The following is a 22475-nucleotide window of genomic DNA, read 5'->3' as shown; positions in this document are numbered from 1 at the left end:
CGCCAATCGGCGGGCGAGGGCTGACGGGGCCGCGGGCTCGCGGGGCCGTGTTGCTAAGGAGGGGGGAAGCTGGCGCTGCAACCAATCGGTGGTGACCAATCTGGTTCCAAGCAGCGGGGCCCGCCGGCCGGGCCAATCAGCGGCGGCGGCCAGTCCTTGTTGATACCATTCTCTCCTGTGTGTGTGTGTGTGCGCGCGCGGCAGCGCAACCGAACTTGGCGGCGCCGGGCTCCCCCATTGGAGAGAGCGGCGGCCTGTCAATCAAAGTGCGTCACAATGCATCGGGGCTTGGCAGCAGGCTAGGTTGAGCCGTGGAAGGCTGCAAAAAGAAACTTGTGTCTTTCTCTCTCTCTCTCTCTCTCTTTCTGTGTGTGGCAGTTTTATTTTTTGCAAAAAAAAAACCCAGCCCCCCCTCCCCCCCAATGCTAATTCTCGCATAGGCTTCTTTTTTTGGGGGGGGAGAGAGAGAGACGCACAATATTATTATTTTTTTTTATATATACACAGAAATGGCATTTTTTAATATTCAAACCTTATTGGAAGCAGCCGAGTACATCGAGAGACGAGAGAGAGGTATATGCTAATGGCAATGCACTTGCAGAATGTGTGTGTGTGTTTGCATTTTATTTTCTTCCCCACCCCCCCCCCCCCCTCTCCCCTCACTAGTTGCAATGAAATGCATTCCTCTGTTTTGTACAGTAAGTGCGCCCTCATTGTGTGTTATTTATTTTGCTTTTATTTTTGCTTTCAGAAGCAGAGCACGGCTACGCGTCGATCTTGCCCTGCAGTGTGGAATTTAACAGGAAGAAAGGCAAAACGAAGAAAAGCCCCAATAACAGGTACAGGGAGAGGGTTTTTTTTTAAATTAAAAAAAAAAAATTGGCTCTTTAATCTTGCCCAGTCGCCATTTTTCCCCCATTTGGGCTTGGCTGTGTTGTGATCGGATATAAACACTGCCACGCGTACAGTATTCACTCGCACATTGCTAGTGTCAGCTTACAGGACAGCTGCCTCCCTCCTGCACGTTTCCAGCCACATTATTTCCCCTTTTATTTTATTTCTTACACCTCTCCTGTTCCCTGAATTTAATTTGCAGCAACCTTTTTTTTTGCATTATTTTTTTAACCCCACACACACACACTCTAGCAAATTATTCACGCTTCTCTTTTCTTCACTGTGCAAAGGAGATTGAAGTGCAAACACGAATAGATTTTGGACGTGCATTTTTTTTGCAGGCGATAATAATGCAACAAATTGCACAGATTCTCCTCGGGTTTGTGTACGTGAGACACCCACAGATAGGATCGAATGAGATGCAAAAAAAAAAAAATCCAAAAAAAAAAGGGGGGTGGGGGGAAAGGTTGACTGCTCCCGCTGGATTCATTTTGTGTCTGGCATTTTTTTTTGGTGTGTTTTAAATAAAAAGGGTTTGCATATGTCCGTCCCCCCCCCCCCCCCCCCAAAGAATCTTATTTTTTTGACTCCCATTTTTTTTGTCTTGTCGTTCAGCTCGGTGCTGCGCATGCGCCCTGCCGCTTGTTTGCTTCAAAAGGGCCGAGCCAGCGATGTGGAGGAGTCGGCCTCGCCTCCCCCTTGGCTGTGGGAAGCACCCAAGTTTGTTCCACGCTTCTATTTATGTATTCCTATGGGACCTGCCTGGCAGACACGCAAATTGAATGGGAGACGCGTACTTGCTCACCGATTTTAGTTGCTTTCGTTTCAAATCCTAGAGATTTACAGCACCCAAGGAGGAGGAGGCCATTTCGGCCCATCGTGTCCGCGCCGGCCGACCAAGACCGATCCAGCCCGATCCCACTTTCCAGCTCTCGGTCCGTAGCCCTGCAGCTTACGGCACTTCAGGTGCACATCCAAGTACTTTTTAAAAAAAAAATAAAATAAAATAAATGTGGCGAGGGTTTCTGCCTCTTATCACCCTTTTCAGGCAGTGAGCTCCACGCCCCCGCCACCCTCTGCGTGAAAACATTTCTCCTCAATTCTCCTCTAAACTTCCTACCAATTACTTTAAATCTATGCCCCCCTTCCCCTCCCCCCCAGCCTGGGTTGTTGACCCCTCTGCCAAGGGAAATAGGTCCTTCCCACCCACTCTATCCAGGCCCCTCATCATTTTATACACCTCAATCAGGTGACCCCCTCAGCCTCTTCTGTTCCAAAGAAAACAACCCCAGCCTATCCGATCTTTCCTCATAGAAAATAGGTGCAGGAGTCGGCCATTCGGCCCTTCGAGCCTGCACCGCCATTCAATGAGTTCATGGCTGAACGTGCAACTTCAGTACCCCATTCCTGCTTTCTCGTCATGCCCCTTGATCCTCCTAGTAGTAAGGACTACATCTAACTCCTTTTTGAATATATTTAGTGAATTGGCCTCAACAACTTTCTGTGGTAGAGAATTCCACAGGTTCACCACTCTCTGGGTGAAGAAGTTTCTCCTCATCTCGGTCCTAAATGGCTTACCCCTTATCCTTAGACTGTGACCCCTGGTTCTGGACTTCCCCAACATTGGGAACATTCTTCCTGCATCTAACCTGTCTGAACCCATCAGAATTTAAAAACATTTCTATGAGATCCCCTCTCATTCTTCTGAACTCCAGTGAATACAAGCCCAGTTGATCCAGTCTTTCTTGATAGCCAAAATTCTCCAGTCCAGGCAACATCTTCATAAATCTCCTCTGTACCCTCTCTAGTGCAATCACATCTGTCCTGTGGTGACCAGAACTGCACGCAGTACTCTTAACTGTGGCCAAACTAGTGTTTTATACAGTTCAAGCATAACCTCCCTGCTCTATGCCTCGGCTCATAAAGGCAAGTATCCCAAATGCCCTTCTTAACCACTCTCCCTTATCAAGAAAGTCTTGCATTTATATGGACTGGTTGGGTCGAATGGCCTATTTCTGTGCCGTATATCTTATGTAATCGGAGGATGTTTTCACTGATATGGGGGAGACTAGAACTAGGGGGCACAATCTTAGAATACAGGGCTGCCCATTTAAAACTGAGATGAGGAATTTTTTCTCTCTGAAGGTTGTGAATCTGTGGAATTTGCTGCCTGAGTGCTGTGGAAGCTGGGACATTGAATGGATTTAAGACAAAAATAGACAGTTTCTTAACCAATAAGGGGTTATGGGGCGCGGGCAGGGAAGTAGACCTGAGTCCATGATCGGATCAGCCATGATCGTATTAAATGGCGGAGCAGGCTCAAGGGGCCGTATGGCCTACTCCTGCTCCTATTTCTTATGTTATGTAATATACAGTGCCTTTCACGACCACTGGACGACCCAAAGCGCTTTGTAGCCAATGCAGTGCTTTTTGAAGTGTAGTCAGTGTATTAAATTGTTCAGCGAAGGAGGAGGCCATTCAGCCCATTGTTCCTGTGCCGTCTCTCTGAAGAGCTAGTCCCACACCCTGTAGCCCTGCAGAATTTTCCCCTTCAAGTGTTTACCCAATTCCCTTTTGAAAGTTATTATTGAATCTGCTTCCACCGCCCTTTCAGGCAGCGCATTCCAGAAAATAACAACTCCCCGCGTAAATAATTTCTCCTCATCCCCCCCCCCCTTGTGGTTCTTTTGCCGTTTATCTTAAATCTGTCTCCTCTGGTTACCGACCCTCCCGACAGTGGAAATAATTGTTCTCAATCTAATCTATCAAAACCCTTCATAATATAAATATAAAATTGGGTTTAATTTCTACCACCGATTATCAACGTTTTCTGTTATCTTCAGTTTAATTAATGCTGGGACCCATGGATTTTCAAACCGAGGCGCCCCCAACCCCCCCCCTCCCCCAAAAGACCCCAGGGGATCAGCGAGAGTGGTTGGCTGAGGTCCCAAAGTAGCTGGTTCTGCCATTACTTTTCCGTATTTGTCGACTTGTACGGTTGATGTATGATAATGAACAAAAAAAACCTTATTCTGCAGTCATGTCACTGTTTTCCTTTGGGTAGCTGACACACTCTCTTCAAAACTAGAACTGGGGTGGGGAAGGGAGCGGGCAAAGGTTCCTGGGTCTATGTCAGGCTTTGCAAGGATCCCTGCGCACATTAGTTTGAAAACCAACCCTGCGTAATTGTATTACAAATGCTGAGGCTTTCATGGAAAATCGATGAATGAATGCATGATTGTCGGGGCCCCTGGTATGATTCAGGTCTGAGTAAGGGGAACTTCCTTTGGCCTTGGGTGTTGTCACTCTGACTGATGCAACACGTCACAGTTTGCTCAGACAGGTAAACGGTGGGTTTTGCCGTAATGTGATCTTCAACATGTAGGGGTTTTAAGAGGATTGTGTCTTTTATTTTGAAAGTCATGTGTCCACATCTTTCCCGGAGGTGCGAGCTCTTGCTGGGGTTCGTCTAGAACAAGGGGTCACAGTCTCGGGGTGCGGGGTAGGAAATTTAGGACCAAGGTGAGAATTTTTTTCACTCCGAGGGTGGTGAACCTGTGGAATTGTCTACCACAGAAGGCTGTGGAGGCCAAGTCACTGAATATATCTAAGAGGGAGTTAGATAGATTTCTAGACACAAAAGACATCAAGGGGTATGGGGAGAAAGCGGGAATATGGTGTTGAGATGGAGAATCCGCCATGATCATATTGAATGGCGGGGCAGACTCGAAGAGCCAAATGGCCTACTACTGCTCCTATTTTCTATGTTTCCTGCCCCCCCGCGTCCTGGATCCTCACCCAAATGTCCATTATTCTGCACCACAGGCCTAATCCTGATCTTACAAAAGAACATAAGAATTAGGAGCAGACCATATGGCCCCTCGAGCCTGCTCTGCCATTCAATAAGATCATGGCTGATCTTCTTCCACAGTCCCACTTCCCCCGCCTGATTCCTATATCCCTTAATGTCCAGTGAATATAAGATGGTACCTCCAACAGCGCTCCCTCGATGCTGGGAGTGTCGGCCTGGAATTTGTTATTTCAGTCTGTGGAGTGGGGTTTGAAGGCAAGAGTGCTGCCGTCTGAACCACGGGCTGGTGCCCCTTACCTGGCCTAGCGCTCGCATTCCAGCAGGGGTCATTGGTTAGCCACCTGGGGCTCTTTTATTAAAGATCTTTCGCTAGGCTATTCAACCACAGGGGCAAGCGGACCACCCGATGTTCACCCGCTCTGACCTCCAGCAGGGGGTCTCGTTCGCAATAATCAGTGAGAACTTTATTTCCTTATCCCGGGGGCGTAATGTTTTTTTCCATTCACGGGATGTGGGCATCGCCAGCATTTATTGCCCATTCCTAGTTGCCCTTGAGAAGGTGGTAGTGAGCCGCCATTTCAGAGGGCAGTTAAGCGTCAACCACATTGCTGTGGGTCTGGAGTCACATATAGGCCAGACCAGGTAAGGACGGCAGATTTCCTTCCCTAAAGGACATTAGTGAACCAGATGGGTTTTTACGACACCATTACTGATACTAGCGCTTTAATTCCAAAATTATTGAATTGAAATTCCTCCGCTGCCGTGGTGGGATTTGAACTCGTGTCTCTGGATCGTTGGTTTAGGCCTCTGGATTACTGGTCCATTAACATAACCACTGCGCCACTGTAACCAGCGAGGTTGCTGCTCAGATGTGAGATTAGCTAATTCAGCAGAGCGGAGGTGGGCTAGAATCAAAGCTGGGCCCTGCCTCGTCTGCCTGTCTCGCAGTAATTCATGAGATACACCTGTTGAGGCTGATAGCAGGTCCATCCTGAGGGCTCAGCTTGGGAAAGTGCATAGTGCGGAGAGACGCTAGAAGTGTTGAGTTGAGGTGTGGACAGATCTGATCATTCATCTGTTGTGCGATAGTATAGTATTAGGCAGTCCCTCATGTCGAGGATGACTTGCTTCCACACCAAAAAGGGATGAGTTCACAGGTGTTTCAATGAGGGACCTGACATTCCAGGTCCCGAACTACATGTTGAAGGGTGGAAGATGCCAGTGTGTGGATTTTTTTTAACGTGGGGTGGCCGTTGCACACCAGCCACCACACGGGCTTGGTCCAGTGGCAAGGATTAACCAGATGACTGGAGACCAAGCTCTGCTGCACGGACCCAGTGCGCACACATACTCCTCCTGTCCATAGATTGCAAGTGGGCTGGCCTGTGCTGCCCCTGGGGCCTCGCCTCTCCTGGGCCTCCGATTATGACGCTCCTGGGCCCCGATCTTGCGCCGCTCCTCCGCCCCGAGTAACAGGACATCAGTTAGCCTTTTATCTTGAAGACATCAAATGTCGACAGGAGGTCTAAAACTCTTGCGTTGGCCGCCTTGCAATTGGCAGTCTGTATCCAAGTCCTCTGTAGCAAGTGTGTGACTTTGCCCTCCAGCGAGCTGGTATTGTGGGGTAGGGGGTGTCCTGACCACCCCACCCCAGCAGCCGTCTGGCGCGTCGTCAACATTACCAGAATGTAGGAGTGTGATGGAATACTCTCCTCTTGCCTGGATGGGTGAAACTCCCAACAACACTCAAGAAGCTCGACACCATCCAGGACAATGCAGCCCGCTTGATTGGCTCCTCATCCACCACCTTCAACGTTCACTCCCTCCACCTCATCTCTCTCCTCCTTCAAGGCGCTCCTTAAAACCTACCTCTTTGAACAAGCTTTTGGTCACCTGCCCTAATTGCTCCTCATGCGGCTAGGAGCCCAATTTTTAAACATTTCCTAACACTCCTGTGAAGCACCTTGGGACGTTGCAGTACATTAAAGGCGCCATATAAATACAAGTTGTTGTTGTTAAACACTCACTCCCTCCACCACCGGCGCCCCCTGGCTGCAGTGTGCACCATCTACAAGATGCACTGCAGCAACTCGCCAAGGCTTCTTCGGCAGCACCTCCCAAACCCGCGACCTCTACCACCTAGAAGGACATGGGCAGCAGGCGCATGGCAACATCACCACCTCCACGTTCCCTTCCAAGTCACACACCATCCTGACTTGGAAGTATATCGCCGTTCCTTCATCGTCGCTGGGTCAAAATCCTGGAACTCCCTCCCTAACAGCACTGTGGGAGCACCTTCACCACACGGACTGCAGCGGTTCAAGAAGGCGGCTCACCACCACCTTCTCGCGGGCAATTAGGGATGGGCAATAAATGCCGGTCTTGCCAGTGACGCCCACATCCCGGAACGAATTTAAAAAAAAAATGATACTGGGGCTTAGAGGGTTAAATTTTGACGACAGGTAGCATAGACTTGGCTTCTATTCCCCTGAGTGTAGAAGATTAAGGGGCAATCTGATTGAGGTAGATACAGAGAAACTACTTCCTTTTAAAAAAAAATTAAGAGCTAAGCCATTCTGGAGTGAAATAAGGAAGCACTTTCCACACACAAGGTAGTGGAAATCTGTAACTCTCTCTCCCAAAAGATGGGTGCGCATCATAGAATCACAGGAATTTACAGCACGGAAGGAGGCCATTTCGGCCCATCGTGTCCGTAGCGGCCGACCAAGAGCTAACCAGCCTAATCCCACTTTCCAGCTCTCGGTCCGTAGCCCTGCAGGTTACAGCACTTCAAGTGCACATCCAAGTATTTTTTAAATGTGGTGAGGGTTTCTGCCTGTACCACCCTTTCAGGCAGTGAGTTCCAGACCCCACTACCCTCTGGGTGAAAAAAGTTCCCCACAAGTCCCCTCTAAACCTACCAATTGCTTTAAATCTAAACCCCCTGGTTGTTGACCCCTCTGCTAAAAGATCAGTGGGAGCTTTCAGGAGTGAGTTGGTAAATGTTTGTTGGGCAAGGCTATCAATCTATGGGGCAAAGGCGGGTAAATGGAGTTGCGGTGCAGATCAGTCATGATCTACTTGAATGGCGGAGCAGGTTCGAGGGGCTGAATGGCCTCCTGCGTTCCTGAGAAGATCCCTCCTCCAGCCTAGCCTCTGAAGTCAGCGCAGTGTTGGTATCTGGGCTGGCGAGGGTGAGGCGGAGTGAAGGGGACATGTTCAGCAGGGCTGGGCTCCTCTTCCTCCATCGGCTGAGGGGCGTCTACGTCCTCAGTATCCGCAATGAAAGAGAGGGACGACGGTTATCTTGTGGTGTGCAGAGAGAGAGAGAGAGAGAGAAGTGGGTGTCGAAAGCATCTGCAGCTCGACGGGCAGAGTGCGCGGGGCGAGGGAGAGGGAAGAGCGAGGGGGCAAGGGAGAAGAGACAGCGCGGATAAAGTACGAAGAAGCCCCACCCGACGTCAGGTGGTGATTCCCTAATTCCCGGGTGTGGCACGATGGGCCGAATGTCCCCCCCCCCCCCCCCCCCTCCTGTGCTCGATGATGAGCAGAGATGGGGTACCTCCCTGGAGGGCGCGACGTTCCAGGGAGAAAACCACCAGTGCCGCTCTGCAGCGCCGTCGAGTGACGAGGCTGAGGCCTGATGTGGTTTGAGAAACTCGTGGTGTGGATCGCCTGCTCTCTCTGGGCCCGGGCACTCGACGTGAGGCAGTGGGATCTGGATCTGGCACCTCAGAAGGACGGACATCCGTAGCCTAGTGTTCCCGTTTAGAACATTAGGCTTCCGGTTGGCAGATCAGACGTTGGATTTTAAAATTCTCATCTGTGGTTTCAAATCCCTCCATGGCCTCGCCCCTCCCTATCTCTGTAATCTCCTCCAGCCCCAGACGCCCCCCCCATATGAAATTATGAAATTTTTGTTTCATAATCACTCCTGTTGTAACGCCTTGGGATGTTTTACTACGTTAACGGCGCTAGATAAATACAAGTTGTTGTTGTTGTTGTACCGAGGCTGTTATCGAACTTTTCTGACTGGGTTAGCCGCTTTGATCTCCCAGGGCCGAGAGGAGGTCCTCCGCTGAAGTGTGGACCTTTTATTGGTTCCTGAATAGAGCAGAGTTATCGAGGGCCCTTCTCCTCACTCTCGCTGCGATAAGAGTTTCACGGGTGCCAGAGATGGCCCGGATCATCTTCCTGTGTGAGCTTCAGCCGGCTATTCAGCTGCAGAGTGTATCACGCTCGAGCCTGTCACCTGTTTTGTGCCTGCACGCCGGGGGTCACTGAATAGCAGCAGGGAGGGGGGGGGAGGAAGGTCCTGGCTCCTTTGCTTTTCACCCTCCTCCCGAAAGAAAAGACTTGGATTTATATAGCGCTAATGAAGTACTTTTGGAGTGTAGTCACTGTTGTAATGTGGCAGGCAATTTGCGCACAGCAAGCTCCCACAAACAGCACTGCGATAATGTCCCAGATAATCTGTTTCTGTTATGTTGACTGAGGGTAAAATATTGGCCCCAGGAGATAACTCCCCTGATTATCTTCGAAATAGTGGCCGTGGGATCTTTTACGACCACCTGAGAGAGCAGACGGGGCCTCTGTTTAACGTCTCATCCGAAAGACGGCACCTCCGACAGTGCAGCGCTCCCTCAGCACTGCATTGGGAGTGTCAGCCTAGATTTATGTGCTCAAGTGTCTGGAGTGGGACTCGAACCCACAACCTACTGACTCACAAGTGAGAGTGTTACCCATTGAGCCACTGAATCGCTAGGTCTGTATAAGCCTGGGATGGACAGCTCGGTACTATATGGTTCCTTACCCCATTAGGGGGACTGGCAGGGGTGGTATTTTTGTGGGACGATTTTTCAGCGGCAACACCGATGAAGTTCGAATCATAGAATCTCACAGCACAGGAGGAGGCCATTCGCCCCATCTTTGAAAGAGCGGTCAAATTAGCCGCGCACGCCCCCTGCTCTCTCCCCCAAAGCCTTGTAAATCCTTCAACTAATGACCCAATTCCCTTTTGAAAGTTACTATTGAATCTGCTTACATAAGAACATAAGAATTAGGAACAGGAGTAGGCCATCTAGCCCCTCGAGCCTGCTCCGCCATTCAACAAGATCATGGCTGATCTGGCCATGGACTCAGCTCCACTTACCCACCCGCTCCCCGTAACCCTTAATTCCCTTATTGATTAAAAATCTATCTATCTGTGACCTTGAATACATTCAATGAGCTAGCCTCAACTGCTTCCTTGGGCAGAGAATTCCACAGATTCACAACCCTCTGGGAGAAGAAATTCCTTCTCAACTCGGTTTTAAATTGGCTCCCCCGTATTATTGTGCCCCCTAGTTCTAGTCTCCCCTACCAGTGGAAACAACCTCTCTGCCTCTATCTTGTCTATCCCTTTCCTTATTTTAAATGTTTCTATAAGATCACCCCTCATCCTTCTGAACTCCAACGAGTAAAGACCCAGTCTACTCAATCTATCATCATAAGGTAACCCCCTCATCTCCGGAATCAGCCGAGTGAATCGTCTCTGTACCCCCTCCAACGCCAGTATATCCTTCCTTAAGTAAGGTGACCAAAACTGCACGCAGTACTCCAGGTGCGGCCTCACCAATACCCTGTACAGTTGCAGCAGGACCTCTCTGCTTTTGTACTCCATCCACCGCTCTTTCAGGCAGCGCATTCCACATCACAACAACTCGCTGTGCATTTCTATTTAAAAAAAAAAAAATAATAATTATCATCAGCTGGTTCTTTTGCCAATGACCATAAATCTATAACAAATGTATTTATTATTATTGTTTTTGTTTCAGGTCCTCGCACAATGAGCTGGAAAAGCACAGGTGAGTGTGGCGAGCTGGTGTACGGCGAGAGATTGTGAACTAGTCGCGTGTTGCTGGTTTAAGCCTGTGGCGTGACCGGCTGCGGTGCGTTCAGTCAGAACTCTTTGGTGCGACATTATGGCCGGGAAAAGGCAGAGCCGCGATTTCCCGTTTAATTCAGTGACCACGTCTGGTGATCGTGACGCAGCGCTCCACTGAGAGACCGGTCTAGCCCGAGTTCCCACCCCCTCTCCGAGCGCTTCAAGTATCATCCCGTGTGCTGTTTTTCTAAATGCCAGCTGTAACCTTCAGGAGCCTGACGTTGCAGAAACCTGGCGGGGGTCCCGGCGGTTGAAGGCGCACGCAGCTGGCCTCGCTCGGCATCACCTCGAGGGAGGGGAATGAAAGGAAAGACTTGCATTTGTATAGCACCCCTCTCACAACCCCAGGATGTTCCAAAGTGCTTTACAGCCAATGAAGTACTTTTTTTGGAGTGTAGTCACCGTTGCAATGTGGGAAACAGGCAGCCAATTTGCGCACAGCCAGCTCCCACAAACAGCACTGTGATCATGACCAGATAATCTGTTTTAGTGATGTTGGTTGAGGGATAAATATCGGCCAGGACACCGGGGATAATTCCCCTGCTCTTCTTCAAAATAGTGCCGCGGGATCTTTTTATGTCCACCTGAGAGGCCTCCGTTTAAGGTCTCATCCAAAAGACGGCACCTCCGACAGTGCAGCACTCCCTCAGCACTGCACTGGGAGTGTCAGCCTGGATTTTTGTGCTCTATTCTGTGGAGTGATGCTTGAACCCACAACCTTCTGAGCCACCGCTGACACCATGGTGGGGGGGGGGGGTTTGGTGGGGTTTGGTGGGACAGAGGAGTGTTCACACCGGGAGATAGACGGTTGAGTGGTGATACGATTGTTGTTTTATGGATTCTAAAGGGAGTAGGTAATGTTGACCGTGATAAACTACTTCACCGTGTCCAGAACAGTGGACCCAAAGGACACAGACTGCGCTTGGAGTGGGGCCAATTCAAAACTAATCTGCGGAAATAATATTTCAGTGAGCGAGTGGCCAGTCCGTGGAAAAGGCTCCCTCGGGAGACGGGAGCAGATATTATTGACTCATTCAAATACAATTTAGATAGATTTCAGTCAGAAAATAACATTTTGGGATCCAGTGTATGAGAAATTTGAGACATGGTGTGTGGTGAGTGTAACGAGCTTGAGAGGGACGAGTAACTGTGTGCCTCTGGTTCTCAAAGTCACTGGGGGTTTCCTCGCTTCGTGTCTGGCTCTTTATAGACTCATTGATTGAGACTGATGGCTGTGATTGGTCAACAACTCCATTATCGTTGGATCATCGACTATCATTGGTAGATGGCGAACTAGACACACCTTGGTCTCTCTTTGTCCGGCAATGCCCCGCAGTTAGGAATGTAGGGAATGTTGTAAAGGCTGAACGTGCAAGAGGAAATAACGCGAGGCACGTGAACTCAAATGGACGACTTGTTGAGCATCGCCCTGGGTACGGGCTACTCCGACCCTCCCTCTCCTGCCGGCACCAAGATGTCACGTGACTTGAGGTGATTGGTGGAAGATCAAATGGCCGAAAAAGATTACAAGTTATTTACAGCACAAACAACGGGTCCGTGTTTGTGCTCCGCACCATCCTCCTTCACTCACTCCTACTCACCCTATCAGCATATCCTATTCCTTTCTCCCTCGTGTACTTGTCTAGCTTCCCCTTAAATGCATCCAAGCTGTTCGCCTCAACCACTCCCTGTGGTAGCGAGTTCCACATTCTCACCACTCTCCAGGTAAAGAAGTTTCTCCTGAATTCCCGATTGGATTTATTAGTGACTATCTTGGATTTATGGCCCCTAGTTCTGGTCTCGCCTGTAAGTGAAAACACCACCTCTACACCTACCCTATCAACATAAGAACATAAGAATTAGGAACAGGAGTAGGCCATCTAGCCCCTCGAGCCTGCTCCGCCATTCAACAAGGTCATGGCTGATCTGGCCGTTGACTCCGCTCCACTTACCCGCCCGCTCCCCATAACCCTTAATTCCTTTATTGGTTTAAAAACTATCTATCTGTGATTTTGAATACATTCAATGAGCTAGCCCTCAACTGCTTCCTTGGGCAGAGAATTCCACAGATTCACAACCCTCTGGGAGAAGAAATTCCTTCTCAACTCGGTTTTAAATTGGCTCCCCCATATTTTGAGGCTGTGCCCCTTCATAATCTTGAAGACCTCTATCACCTCACCCCTCAGCCTTCACTTTTCTAGAGAAAAGTGGCCCCAGCTTGTTCAGTCTTTCCTGTTAGTTATAACCTCTCCGTTCTGGTACCATCCTTGTAAATCTTTTATGCACCTTCTCCAGTGCCTCCTATATCCTTTTTATAACATGGAGACCAGAACTTTGCACGATGCTCCAGGTGTGATTCTAACTGAGGGTTCGATTCTAGTTTAACATAACTTCTCTGCTTTTCGAAATGTGAGGATGGATGCTGGGGTGGCACTGTTCTTGGCCTCACTCGAGGCTCGTTTCTCAAATCCTCACTGAGCCGAACATAAAAAATAGCAGGTGTAGGCCATTCAGCCCCTCGAGCCTGCTCCGTCATTTAATAAGATCATGGCTGATCTGATCATGGACTCAGCTCCACTTCCCTGCCCATAACCCTTTACTCCCCGATCGCTCAAAAATCTGTCTATCTCCGCCTTAAATATATTCAGTGACCCAGACTCCACAGCTCTCTGGGGCAGAGAATTCCACAGATTTACAACCCTCTGAGAGAAGAAATTCCTCTTCATCTCAGTGTTAAATGGGCGGCCCCTTATTCAGTCCCCTAGTTTTAGTTTCACCTATCTGGAAATATCCTCTCTGCATCCACCTTGTCGAGCCCCCTCATTATCTTACAAGTTTCATAAGATCACACCTCATTCTTCTGAACTCCAATGTGTAAAAGCCCAACCTACTCAACCTATCTTCATAAGTCAACCCCCTCATCTCCAGAATCAACCTAGTGAACCTTCTCTGAACAGTTCCAATGCAAGTATATCCTTCATTAAATACGGAGACCAAAACTGTACGCAGTACTCCAGGTGTGGCCTCACCAATACCCTGCACAGTTGTAGCAGGACTTTCCTGCTTTTATACTCTATCCCCCCTTGCAATAAAGGCCAACATTCCATTTGCCTTCCTGATCACTTGCTGTACCTGCATACTACCTGGTAATAGAAACCCTTTGGCACTGCACCTTTAAATGAGAGATGGGGATGGGTTTGGATCATTTGAAGCCATTTGGGATCAGTGACTTTCAGTCACCGGTGCCTCACTTCTCCTGTTTAGTGCACCGTTGGAGTGTGAGGTCAGAGGTTCTTGCAAGTCTTCGTTTGGATATTTCGCAGGCCAGCCCCCAGTTGCCCTGAGAAGGTGTTGGTGGGCCACCTTCAAACACTGCACATGTTGTTCTTTGTTGAGGTTTGATACAGCTGAGTGGCTCGCGAGGGTAGTTAAGAGTCTAGCATGTGGGTGTGGAACTGGAGTGGGGTATGGCCAAGCCTGGTAAGGCCGGCAGGTTCCCTTCCCTGGAGGACGATAGTGAGCCGATGGGGCTCTTGCCACAATCCGACAGCTTCACGGCCACTTTCGCTGACACCGGCCACTTTCGCTGACACCAGCCACTTAATTTCAGATTATTTTAACTGTATTCCAATTTTCCAGCTGGTGGGATTTGAACTCGCGATCTCTGGGTTACCAGTCCAGCAATGTAACCACTACACTACCGAAACCCCATAATTCCTTGAGAAAAGGAGCTGAATCAAAATGACCCCTCCTATTTCAGCCAATTTTCTTCCTTCCCCTCATAGAAGCTTTGCACAAGGAGGCCATTCGGCCCATCGTGTCTGTGCCAGCTCTCTGGAAGAGCTTTCCAATTAGTCCCACTACCCTGCCCTTTCCCCATAAGCCCTGCGCACAATTTTCCTTTATCCAAGTATATATCCAATTCCCTTTTGAAAGTTACTGTTGGATCTGCTTCCACCGCCCTTTCAGGCAGCGCGTTTCCGGTCACAACAACGCGCTGTGTTTAAAAAAAAAAAGTCCAGTTCTTGTCCTGTTCTTCGCCAACTGGCTGAAGGGATTGATGCCTTGCTGGAGAGCAGGTCCACAGGGGCTGGACGCTCTCTGGTCATCCATTCCAAGTGGTCTTTCTTCACCTCTTAAGCCCACAGGGTGAATATTGCCGGGCTGTCCAACTGCAGAGTGCATCGCTTCCAATCCGGTCCTCTCCCAGTGTCTACACAGACACACACGTGAGCAGGGCGGGTCACCGGATTAGAACTCGGGACCCTGAACCACAGAGCAGGGATCGAAACTTGGACCTTCAACAACAACAACAACTGGCATTTATATAGCACCTTTAACATAGTAAAACGTCCCAAGACGCTTCGCAGCAGCGATTATCGAACCAAATCTAACACCGGGCCACATGAGGTGATATTAGCACAGCTGACCAAAAGCTTGGTCATAAAGAGGTAGGTTTTAAGGAGGCGAGGGAGAGGTGGCAAGAGTTTGGAAGGGAATTCCAAAACTTGGGGCCTAGATGGCTGGAAGATAACCTGTCTGGATCCATGTGATCTCCTGGGGGAGACAAAAAATGGGAAATAAATCCCCCCCCCCCCCCCCAAATCTGAAAAATATGTCTCCGAGCCCCTCCCCAACAAAATAAGCCCAGGAGATTACATTGACCACTGTGGAGGATCCATGGTAGCTCACGCTTTTGACATGAGTTCTGCCCCGGCCAGTGTACAGTGAGCGGCACCTTGCTCTCCGAGATCTGTGTTCATCCCATTCTGACCTGTCCAGTCCCACCATCGGTGGCCGTGCCTTCAGTTGCCCAGGCCCTAAGCTCTGGAATTCCCACCCTAAACCTCTCTACCTCTTTTTCCTCCTTTTTTAAGACGCTCCTTAGAACCTACCTCTTTGAGACCAAGCTTTTGGGTCACCTGTCCTAATGTCTCCTTGTGTGTCAAATTCTGTTTACGTTCCTGTGAAGCGTTTTGGGACATTTTGTGGCTGCAGCGGTGATCTGGGAGCAACAGCAGCAACGACCTGCATTTTAAATAACGCTTTTAATGTAGTAAAACGTCCCAAGGGCGATTCACAGGAGCGATTATCAAACAAAATTTGATACCAAGCCTAGGACCCAGGGACCTAAAGCTTGGTCAGAGGTAGGTCTTAAAAAGAGGAGAAGAGATAGAGAGAGCGAGGCGGAGAGGGTTAGGGAGCTGACGGCAGGACCGCCAATGGTGGAGCAAAGACAATTGGAGATGTGACGGAGGCATGCGTTGGGGGAAGCGCAGGGATCGCAGAGGGTTGTAGGGCTGGAGGAGGTTACAGAGGGGCGAGGCCTTGAAGTGATTTAGAAAATGGGTGCGGGTTTCAGCGGCGAATGAGCTGAGACGGGCGATGTTACGGAGGTGAAAGTAGGCGGTGTTGGTGATGGACAGGATGTGGGGTTGGAAGTTCTGTGCCGGGTCGATAAGTTCGGCTAATTTGCGAACAGTCTGGTTGAGCCTCAGACAGTAGCCAGGGAGAGGGGTGGAGTCGTTGACTAGGGAACGCCGTTTGTGACAGGGACCGAAGACAATGGCTTCGGTCTTCCCAATATTTAATTGGAGGAAATTTCTGCTCCTCCAGTACTGGACGTCTGACGATTCGGAGGCAGTGGAGGGGGGGGGGGTCGTGAGAGATGGTGCTGAGCTCGAGCTGGGTGTCGTCAACATGCATGTGAACCTGGCTTTGTGTTTTCGGACGATGTCACCGAGAGACAGGATTTCGGAGTCGACAGCACTTGGCTCAAGAACCACCACCAGCACCACCTCGATGGATGGGCAATAAACGCTGGCCGTGCCAGTGATGCCCACCTTCTGAGAATGAATCAGAAAAACTTGTCAGACTCCACCATATGCGGCTGAAATGGCTTGTAGAGCCAACGCTGCCCCATTAATGTGTTCGCTGGCTGCTTTCGGTTCTCCCACACTGTAGCCCCCGAGTCAGTGGGACGTAAAGCCCCCCCCCCTCCAGACCATCATTGGAGGAGAATAGTCGCGAGGAGGCGATGATGGGGGAGGGGGTAGTGAAGCGGGGGAGGGGGTTGGAGTGGGTACAGAGGGCGGTGGGGGAGGGATTAGTGAGGTGAGGGAAGAGGTGCGGGGGAGGGATTAGTGAGGTGGGTTTGGTGGGGAGCTGAGGGGAAGGGTTAGTTAGGTGGGGGCGGGGCTACTGACTGGGGTGGGGGGAGGAGAGGGGGAATGGAGGTGTTGGTGGGGGAGGGAGTATTGAGGGGGGAGGGAAATTAGTGAGGTGGGGGAAGGGGGGGTGAGGTTAGTTGGGTGGGGGCACTGACCGGGGTGGGTAGGGGGGGGTTAGTTAGGTGGGGAAGGGGGCACTGACCCAGGTAGTGGGGGGTTAGTTAGGTAGGGGAGAGGGCACTGACCTGGGGGTGGGGGGGGGGGGGGTTAGTTAGGTGGGAGATGGGGGGGTTAGTTAAGTGGAGGAGAGGGCACTGACCGGGGGGTGGGGGGGAGTGGGGGGGGGTCCCACGGTGAACACTGAGCTGACGTTGTGTCTGCACAAGGCCCTCGAGTTCCCAGCCCACCTTTCCGGGGGATGACCATGTGTCGATGGCGCTGTGCTCAGAGCGGGAGTTGGTGCTTCACACCGAGACAGTGTGTTCCTGAGGTCCTGTTCTCGGATTCGTAGCAACTGCCGAGTTTTATATCCGGAAAAAATCTTGGTCGTTCGCATCGCATCGGGCTCTTTGATCACCTTCCCTGCACTGGTTGTGAGAGCTGAGGCTGGTGGAGGAGGTGGCTGGTGCACATATTGTGGTCAGGTGGATCTTGCAACGATTATAGTTCAATAAACTCATTTTTAAATGTCATTGCTCTCTCTCGCTCTCTCTCTGTGCCTCGCTCTCTCTCTGTGCCTCGCTCTCTCTCTGTGCCTCGCTCTCTCTCTGTGCCTCGCTCTCTCTCTGTGCCTCGCTCTCTCTCTGTGCCTCGCTCTCTCTCTGTGCCTCGCTCTCTCTCTGTGCCTCGCTCTCTCTCTCTCTGTGTCATAAGAACATAAGAATTAGGAACAGGAGTAGGCCATCTAGCCCCTCGAGCCTGCTCCGCCATTCAACAAGATCATGGCTGATCTGGCCGTGGACTCAGCTCCACTTACCTGCCCGCTCCCCATAACCCTTAATTCCCTTATTGGTTAAAAATCTATCTATCTGTGACTTGAATACATTCAATGAGCTAGCCTCAACTGCTTCCTTGGGCAGAGAATTCCACAGATTCACAACCCTCTGGGAGAAGAAATTCCTTCTCAACTCGGTTTTAAATTGGCTCCCCCGTATTTTGAGGCTGTGCCCCTAGTTCTAGTCTCCCCGACCAGTGGAAACAACCTCTCTGCCTCTATCTTGTCTATCCCTTTCATTACTTTAAATGTTTCTATAAGATCACCCCTCATCCTTCTGAACTCCAACGAGTAAAGACCCAGTCTACTCAATCTATCATCATAAGGTAACCCTCTCATCTCCGGAATCAGCCTAATGAATCGTCTCTGTTCCCCCTCCAAAGCTAGTTTATCCTTCCTTAAGTGAGGTGACCAAAACTGCACGTTAGTACTCCAGGTGCGGCCTCACAAATACCCTGTACAGTTGCAGCAGGACCTCCCTGCTTTTATACTCCATCCCTCTCGCAATGAAGGCCAGCATTCCATTCGCCTTCCTGATTACCTGCAAACTAACTTTTTGGGATTCATGCACAAGGACCCCCAGGTCCCTCTGCACCGCAGCATGTTGTAATTTCTTCCCATTCAAATAATATTCCCTTTTACAGTTTTTTTCCAAGGTGGATGACCTCACACTTTCCGACATTGTATTCCATCTGCCAAACCTTAGCCCATTTGCTAAACCGATCTAAATCTCTTTGCAGCCTCTCTGTCCTCTACACAACCCGCTTTCCCACTAATCTTTGTGTCATCTGCAAATTTTGTTACACCACACTCTGTCCCCTCTTTCAGGTCATCTATGTATATTGTCTCTCTGTGTGTCCCTCTCTCTCTCTCTCTCTCTCTGTGTATCTCTGCGTCTCTCTCTGTGCGCGCGCGCGCCTTTCTCTCTCTCTGTGCGCGCCTCTCTCTCTCTCTGTGCGCGCCTCTCTCTCTCTCTGTGCGCGCCTCTCTCTCTCTCTGTGCGCTATTGTCTTTTGGATGAGCCATTAAACCAAGGCCCTGTCTACCTGCTCTGATGAATGTAAAAGATTCCACGGCCACAATTCACATTCGTTCCTCAACTAAAACCACATAAAAACAAATCACCTGGTCACTTATCTCCCTGCTATTAGCGGGATCTTGCTGTGCGCAGAATGTGCTAACGGACCTGAGTGTAACTACTTGGAAGCAGTGGGTTTTATGTGGAACGCTCAAGGACATGGCATGGAGGTACAGCCCAGCAGTGATCTGATTGAATGGTGGAACAGGTTCGAGGGGCTGAATGGCCTGTTCCTGTTCAGTGCTTGTGGGGGGGGGCGGGGGCGGTGTTGGAATCCCTGAGCCTTGGGCAGTCTGGATGGCCCAGGGATCGTCTCTGTCACTGGGCCCCATGATCCCAGTCCGTGCGGATTTAGTCGCCCTCAGCCAGGGTTGGGTTCCCGGACCAGGGTGACATTTCCCCCTCCCTCACTGGAACTGGCCCTGTGGAGGTGTTGGTCGAGGCCGGGGTTGGACTCGGCTGGGCGAGGACAGGGGAAGGGCAATGGCCCTTTTACTATTCATTCTCTGGTTGTGGCCAGCATTTATTACCCATCCCCTGTTGCCCTTGAGAAGGTGATGGTGAGCCGCGCTTGAACCGCTGCAGTCCGCGTGGTGAAGGTACACCTACAATGTTGTTGGGGACGGAGTTCCAGGATTTTGACCCAGCGACGATGAAAGAACGGCGATATATTTCCAAGTCGGGATGGTGTGTGACTTCAGGTTGGGGGGCGGGAGGGGGCTGATCTCAGTTTGCTGTTGTGCGCAAATTGCCTGCTGCATTTCCTACATTACAACAGTGACTACACTTTTCATTGGCTGTAAAGTGTCCTGAGTTTGTGACAGGCGCTACATAAATGTGTCCTTCCTTTTATTCTGGTGTGAATGCCTGCGTTGTTTTATTTGACGTCTCCGTCAGCCTGAGGCCTAAGGCCTGTGCTCGCAGGAGTCAAGTTTTTGTTCACTGTGAATGTCAAGTAACTAATTGGGATTGCAAGACGTCGGATTTCAAACTGGAGTTCACTGGGCTCGACGGGGCCAGGCCTGTGCAGGGAGATTTTGATGGATGTTAATGGCCTGGACTTGGGTATACAAGGCATCATTTCAAAGGTTGGAAATGTAGTAAACAGTGAGGAGGGTAGTAACCGACTTCAGTAGGACATAGACAGACTGGTGAAATGGGCAGGTGAAATTTAACGCAGAGACATGTAAAATGCTACTTTTTTTAAATGAAGAATGAGGAGAGGCAATATAAACTTAACTGGTCCAATTTTAAAGGTGGTGTGTGAACAGAGAGAACTGGCGGTGTTTGTACTCAAATCTTTGAAGGCGGCAGAGCAAGTTGAAAAAAGCACACGGGATCCTGGGCTTTATTAAGAGAGGAATAGAGCACAAAAGCAAGGGCGTTATGCTGAACCTTTATAAAACACTGGTTAGGCTTTAGCTGGAGTATTCTGGGCACCACACCTTAGAAAGGGTGCTAAGTACTTGGAGAGGGAGCAGATGAGATTTACGAGAATGGTCCTATTTTTGCAATCTATATTGACTTGGATGAAGGGACCGAGTGTAACGTAGACAAGTTTGCTGATGATACAAAGATGGGTGGGAAAGCAAGTTGGGAGGAGGACACACAAAATCTGCAAAGGGATATAGACAGGCTAAGTGAGTGGGCAAAAAATTGGCAGATGGAGTATAATGTGGGAATGTGTGAGGTTATCCACTTTGGCAGGCAAAATAAAAAAGCAAATTATTATTTAACTGGAGAGAGATTGCAAAATGCTGCAGTACAGAGGGATCTGGGGGTCCTTGTGCATGAAACACAAAGTTAGTATGTAGGTACAGCAAGTAATCAGGAACGCAAATGGAATGTTGGCCTTTATTGCAAGGGGGATAGAGTATAAAAGCAGAGAAGTCCTGCTACAACTGTACAGGGTATTGGTGAGGCCACACCTGGAGCACTGCATGCAGTTTTGGTCGTTTTATTTAAGGAAGGATATTACTTGCATTGGAGGCTACTCAGAGAAGGTTCATTAGGTTAATTCCAGAGATGAGGGGTTGACTTATGAAGATAGGTTGAGTAGGTTGGGCCTATATTCATTGGAATTGAGAAGAATGAGAGGTGATCTTACTGAAACATAGAAGATACTGAAGGGACTCGACAAGGTGGACGCAGAGAGGATGTTTCCACTCATGGGGAAATCTAGAACTAGGGGGTATAGTTTAAGAATGAGGGGTCACCTACTTGGAACTGAGGTGAGGAGGAATTTCTTCTCCCAGAGGATTGTAAATCTGTGGAATTCTCTGCCCCAGAGAGCTGTGGCGAGCTGGGTCATTGAATATATTTAAGGCAGAGGTAGACAGATTCTTGAACGATAAGGGAGTAAAGGGTTATGGGGAGCGGGCGGGGAAGTGAAACTGAGCCCAAGATCAGATCATGATATTAAATGGCGGAGCAGGTTCGAGGGGCCAAATGGCTTACTCCTTTCTTATTTTCTCGTGTACCAAGGATCTAGGACTTCAGTTATGTGGAGAAGTTGTGTTTGTTCTCCTTGGAGCAGAGAAGGTTAAGGGAAGATTTGATTGAGGTGTTCAAAATCATGAAGGGGTTTGATAGAGTAAATAAGGAGAAACTGTTTCCGGTGGCAGAAGGATCGGTAACCAGAGGGCCCAGATGGTTAGCAAAGTAACCAGAGGCACATGAGGATTTTTTTTTAAGCAGCAAATTGTTATTATCTGGAACGTGTTGCCTGAAAGGGCGGTAGAAGCAGATTCAATGGTAACTTTCAAAAGGGAATTGGAGCCGAAAAGGAAAAAAATCTCAGCAAGTGATTCAGTGCGCGGGGTGTCCTGGGGGGAGCGCATCAGTGCGCGGGGTGTCCTGGGGGGAGCGCGTCAGTGCGCGGGGTGTCCTGGGGGGAGCGCGTCAGTGCGCGGGGTGTCCTGGGGGGAGCGCGTCAGTGCGCGGGGTGTTCTGGGCGAGCGTGTTTGCGGTGCCGTGTGTATGTCTGTCTGGGTCCTGCCTGACTTTCTATATCGGGCACAGTATGGCCAGCTGGAACACTCCCGCTGACTAGCGGGGCACAGGCTGGGGGTTTGAAGGTGACCCCCCTCCTGTTCCGTGTGACTCCCTGTCTTTTCCCCTGCAGCCCCCAGTATTTGGAGTGGCTGGTGGGGTTGCGGGTGGAGTTGGGGGGCGCGGTGGGGTGAGTGGGGTTTTGGGGGGGGGGTTTTGGGTGGGGGGGGGGGGGGGGTTGCGGGCGGGTTTGTGGGGCGGTTGGGGGTTGGTGGGGGGTGGGTTGTGGGGGAGAGCGGGTTGGGTTGTGGGGCGGGGATCAGACTGGGTGAGTGTTTTCAGTACAATGGCTGGTTTTGGGGGATTGGCCACAGGCTGCACTGACCCGGATTATTTTGAATTGCAGAAGAGCGAAGCTGCGGCTGTACCTGGAGCAGCTGAAGGAGCTGGTTCCCCTCGGGCCGGACTGTTCCAGGCACACCACGCTAAGCCTGCTAAAGCGAGCCAGGACGCACATCAAGGTAAACTTGTCTCCTCCTTCGGCAATGCCACCGCCCGTTTCAGTCATTGTCGGAATGCCAGTTTTCATTTAGAAGGTAAGTTGGCTGCAA

The 22475-nt window shown here is 50.1% G+C and overlaps 1 protein-coding gene across 1 annotated transcript in view; it reads left to right on the top strand.

The window, feature by feature from the left end:
* Positions 1-285: 285 nt before the first annotated feature.
* mxd4 (MAX dimerization protein 4) overlaps positions 286-22475 on the top strand; it is a 37382-nt gene continuing 15192 nt past the window's right edge. The window contains exons 1-4 of the mRNA XM_070877657.1: positions 286-573; positions 752-839; positions 10522-10551; positions 22271-22385. Coding sequence (XP_070733758.1) covers positions 510-573; positions 752-839; positions 10522-10551; positions 22271-22385 — 297 coding nt within the window. The 5' untranslated portion in view covers positions 286-509. The remainder of the gene's footprint in view (positions 574-751; positions 840-10521; positions 10552-22270; positions 22386-22475) is intronic.

This window comes from Pristiophorus japonicus, chromosome 1, assembly GCF_044704955.1.
Source record: "Pristiophorus japonicus isolate sPriJap1 chromosome 1, sPriJap1.hap1, whole genome shotgun sequence".
Classification (NCBI taxonomy): domain Eukaryota; kingdom Metazoa; phylum Chordata; class Chondrichthyes; family Pristiophoridae; genus Pristiophorus; species Pristiophorus japonicus.
Note: the sequence above shows the minus strand (reverse complement) of the source record. Positions and strands in the feature narration are given on the sequence as shown.